We start from the raw sequence: 4,425 nt of genomic DNA, 5'->3' as shown, positions 1-4,425 counted from the left end.
ATCTGAATTGCTCGTACCGGAGCTGTTCTCAGGCTCGCTGTCCCCACTACTTTGGCAGGCAGCAGCGGCTTGCAGCCGGCCCGAGTCCGCATCTGGCCGTCCTGAAAGCTGCTGTTCTTGTTGCGGCTTCCTGTTCCTTAGGGGGCTAGCAGACGCGACCACAGCGGCGAATACACCCCTGCAGGTATCAGTTTCCTTGTAACCAGGGCAGCAACCCTGCCAGTCGGAATCCGACTGCAGCGCTTCTTGACGCGCAATCAGCGTACTTAAGGCCAGAATTTACTCGACCGCTGGGGTCGACAAGTTCTCGACGTTTCTGTTGAGAAAATGAAGCCGGCTGCTCCAGTATTGTTTTGCCTTGTGATCGCTGGCTTGTTTGTGGGCTGCGCTGGCCAGAAGTGGGCCTGCGACGGCAAAACCCGCTTTATCCCGAAATGTGGCAGGTGCGTTGCCAGCGAACAATGCGTTGACGGCACATTTTGTTGCCCAACGCTGAAGGTCTGCCAGAAGAGTGGCGAGCCATGCCCGCCTCCGTACGCACACTGCAGTCCCGCAATCCTCAGTCAGACAGCCAAGGATTTAACGCAGGAACAGTGGGACAAGAGCAAATGCGGCGTTCAGGCCCGAATCAGTCTCTCTGACTGGGTTAACTGTGGAGGCGCCTCCGGAATCAGCAGTCCGTGGGGCGTAACCATCGCAGCGACGGTTGTGTACTTGTGCGTTCAGTGGCTAGCATGATCATTGAGCTCGTCAGGTGCTGGCTCGTTGCCAGATACAGTGCGTATGTTGTGTATGTCAAAGTCAGTGACAATGTATCTGACATGTCTTTTCGGCACTGTCCGGGTAGCTTCTGCATGTCGTTGGGAAACAGAGTGAGTGCCTTTTTGGAGACAGCGTCTGCCGCCTACCGTGTTTACCAGAGACGGCAATATGTATTCCGTGTAACTGGGCGGCAGCACCAGTACACGGAATACCTACCTGTTGTGATGAGAAGGGCACCGCCTGTCGGCCAGGCAAGAATTTTCAGTGCCGTGTACTTCACTAAAGCACCGTACCCTTGCATTTCGTGATTTTTTTTCTCTTGGTGTAATGCGCCGGTGTACCTCTCACTGGTCGTGTACGGGAGAGTAAAAGACGTCAACACTAGCGCATCGCAGCGCCGTCGCCGTTGGGAACTGAAGGAAAACTTCCCCAGGTGACAGGGTGGTAGAGTGTCCCCTGCAGGCCTCGAGGGCAGTGCCCCGACTAAGCTCCGACAATGCATCGAGCTGAGTAGACGAAGGCAGGTTTCTGACGCCTGAGATTCCCGCAGCTCGCCCGGACGGTCGTCCCCGGCCGGTGCCACCCGAACTGGCATACCCACCGAGGTGCACTCACGATATTTGTATTACCGCCTGCGGTATAGTGTGTCTATTTAGTTCATGGGTTTCAGGAGAAAGAAGCTTGACATTCCCCAAGAAGCCGTGCAGGCAGGGAGCGAATGGTAGCGAGTGTAAAATGCGTTTGGTGCTCTGTCGGTAAACCGTCCTCGGCATAACGCAGGTGTTCAGATGAGTTCGGTCATCCCTAGCATATGCCTTGGCACCGCTGCGGCAAGCATACCTGGACGCAGGTCCACGTTCAACTTAAATGTCCTCTAGTAACGTTGACCCGTCGTCGCTGAACCTGCACAACTCGGCTCCTTTGGCTAGCGATTCCTGTCGCACACCAAGTCGCTTCGGGAGTGGCAGCAATTAAGCTCCTAACTCGCGTGCAGCTGTCAGACAGCACGACCCGACATGGCGCAGCTTCGCCATTTCTGTAGCGGCAGCCGGGTCTGCCTACGCGGGCACCCCGCCATGCGAAATCTTGTGGAAGCGGACTTCCTCGTGTGCGGAGGTCAGCACGCCCCGCTCCCAGGCACTTCAGCCCGTGGTCGCCCCGCGGGTTGTCCAATCCCGTGTTATCGACTCCCTTGCCACCTCTCCCTCACTTCTAAATGTACTGAAGGTCTCGAGAAATAGCGTCTTGCCGGCTACTGTGCCAGCTGCTGCAGTCGGGGTGTGCCTCCTATCGGACAACTGCGAGTGAACTGCGCGAGCTCATGGCACGGGTTCCCCCGTGCGTTTCTGGCAGACTTGAATGCTAAGACTAAGAGCTACAAAGCTGCGGAGTCGACGCTCCGGGGGGAGCTGTTGTGATCAGGTCATTTCGCAATGCGGGTGTCTGGCGGACAGTTGCTAGCGTAGTGTGCTCGCAGCTTCGAGTTGCTCGCAGCATGCGCGTTTCCGAGTACATGCGTTCACGTTCGACGTATCGTCCCAGATTACTCCAGGATGCAACTCTATCTCCTAAGTGAGCAGTTTTGTATGCCGTTCATCGAGCTTAAAAGGCTTTCGACTTGTGCAGTCTACCCTGCGGAGCACAAGCTCGGAGCGCACACGTCAGTTTGAAAAGCGAGCTCCTTCCGGCTTTCCGTCTTTTCTTCCTTGGCTCAATGCGGCCGGTTTCCGTTGCCATGCCTAGAGGATTTCTGCTCTTTGCCGCACTAGTGTCTTCACAACTCGGTCGGCAGTTGTATTTCTTGGGTCCGTGCTACTCAGTGGCGAGCTGTCCTTGTTTCCGAGGTCAGTCGACAGGCCCCACTGTTACATTTTCATCTTCATTGGAACGGATACTGCCTACCCCGTCACTTTGTTTGGCTTCCTTTTCTTTCTCCCCTGTCTCTGTAGTTCGTTCGCCGGCAGCTGTATTCCAAGCCTTTCTTTTTTGCCCCTCCTTACGACATTCCTCGAGACAGTGTGTGAGGTTCCCATCGGCCATCGACGCTGCGTGCGCTTCGTCATTCCGTCTTGTGTGTAAATTCGCCCTCAAACTATGGAGTCCGCTTCTGTCTCATTCTCTAGCACTAGCTGCTGCATTTCGTCGACGGCAATGCACTGACCGTCCTCTTTCTCCGAAGACGGTAAATTTGCTGAAGGCGGGTGAGCGGTGTCTCTCCGTTTCCCTGCACCCTCGTGCCCGCACACCAGTCTCTAATCATAGGTGGAGTCCTGAGGAGAACACAATCTTTTCTCAAACGGTACGCCACCATACTCTTTCATCGGGCCGTAGAGCCCCGGGAGCTCTCTTCTTGACAAGCACCACAGCCTTGCTGTTGCTGAGGAATTCACGGTCTTTGTATCGGCCCAGGCTACCACCATTCCACCGCCAGGATTTGTCCTCTCATCTTTGCAACCAACACTGTAATTTTCATATTCCCGTTCGCAGTACGCGTAGTAGGAGTACATCACAGACGTGGTTCTCCGTCTCTACTTCTCTTTCACACTTCTTTACTCTCCCACAATTCTCTTTTTCATCTCTCTCCACACACTCTCCTCCGACAGTGTTTTTTCTCAACAGCTTGCATGCGGCGACAAAACATTCCCCAGGGCGTTACAACGTCGATGATGATGATGGAAAAAGACATACGACACCTCTAAAGGCGAGAGGTGGGGCCAGAGAGATTGCAAGTGAAGAGGTGGCCTGGCCATCACATGCGGCACCGCCTCCCGGGGTTCGGTTACATAAGTGGGCTCTAGATGATGACGGCAACTTCAAGATACTTCAACAGTAAGGTAGAGAGGAAGAAAAGATCTCAATATCTCCTTTGTGTACATGGCGTGGTGCACGCTTCTCATTTCAAGTGTCTCTGGTCTATGTTGGTGGTGGTCCCTGAGAAACATCGGCGTGTCTATCAGCTAGGTAGCTTAGTTCAATTCTCTAGATAGCCTGGTTGGCTTTGGAGGATCGCTCGACGGACTTGCCGATACAGGTATGCGTTGCTTCATGATGATGTCTTTGTATCTACTCCCGTGCGTGACTACCTTGAGAAAGTGTGTATACATTTTCTATGTAAAGTTCCTTATATGGTGTGCGCCTATCCTCATGGACCAGCCACGTATACATAGATAGGTAGGTGGATAGATTAGAAAGAGATAGTAATTTCTCATGGAAAACTTTCCGTTTAGTCAATCTACCCCAGTACGTGACGACCTTATCACACCCTATATATATATATATATGTATGTTTAGCTTCAGTGGAAAGGAAGTCACATGTAGAAGGAGTAAACAAACAACCTTTCGTGTCTCCTTCATCTTTTCTTTTTCTTCTACAAAACTTAGGAAGGGCCCACCATCTGACGAGCATCTGGTGGGGTGGGAGGATGTCTTGCTAGAAGAGAAACAATCATGGAATTCTACAGCCGGAGTAACCGAGGAACTCATTCTAAGTGGTCAACGGCGTTTAACATATGCTGAAAAGATTCAACAGAAACTCTTCGAAGCGAGAAAAGTCCCACACTTTCAATTTGCTCTTCATCAACCCAGGGCACGCCCTGCTCTATGGATAGTCCGCCCGAAACAAGGTATCTATCTATCTATTTACCTTTAATCTATATATCTATC

At 52.6% G+C, this 4,425-nt stretch overlaps 1 protein-coding gene across 1 annotated transcript in view; it reads left to right on the top strand.

Annotated features, from left to right (window-relative positions):
* CSUI_001564 (uncharacterized protein) overlaps nt 1-4,425 on the top strand; it is an 8,611-nt gene continuing 4,186 nt past the window's right edge. The window contains exons 1-3 of the mRNA XM_068061769.1: nt 1-3,061; nt 3,382-3,591; nt 4,144-4,385. Coding sequence (XP_067926256.1) covers nt 2,477-3,061; nt 3,382-3,429 — 633 coding nt within the window. The 5' untranslated portion in view covers nt 1-2,476 and the 3' untranslated portion in view covers nt 3,430-3,591; nt 4,144-4,385. The remainder of the gene's footprint in view (nt 3,062-3,381; nt 3,592-4,143; nt 4,386-4,425) is intronic.

This window comes from Cystoisospora suis, assembly GCF_002600585.1.
Source record: "Cystoisospora suis strain Wien I chromosome Unknown contig_631, whole genome shotgun sequence".
NCBI classification, from domain to species: Eukaryota; Apicomplexa; class Conoidasida; order Eucoccidiorida; family Sarcocystidae; genus Cystoisospora; species Cystoisospora suis.
This window is presented reverse-complemented; position numbering and strand designations above follow the sequence as displayed.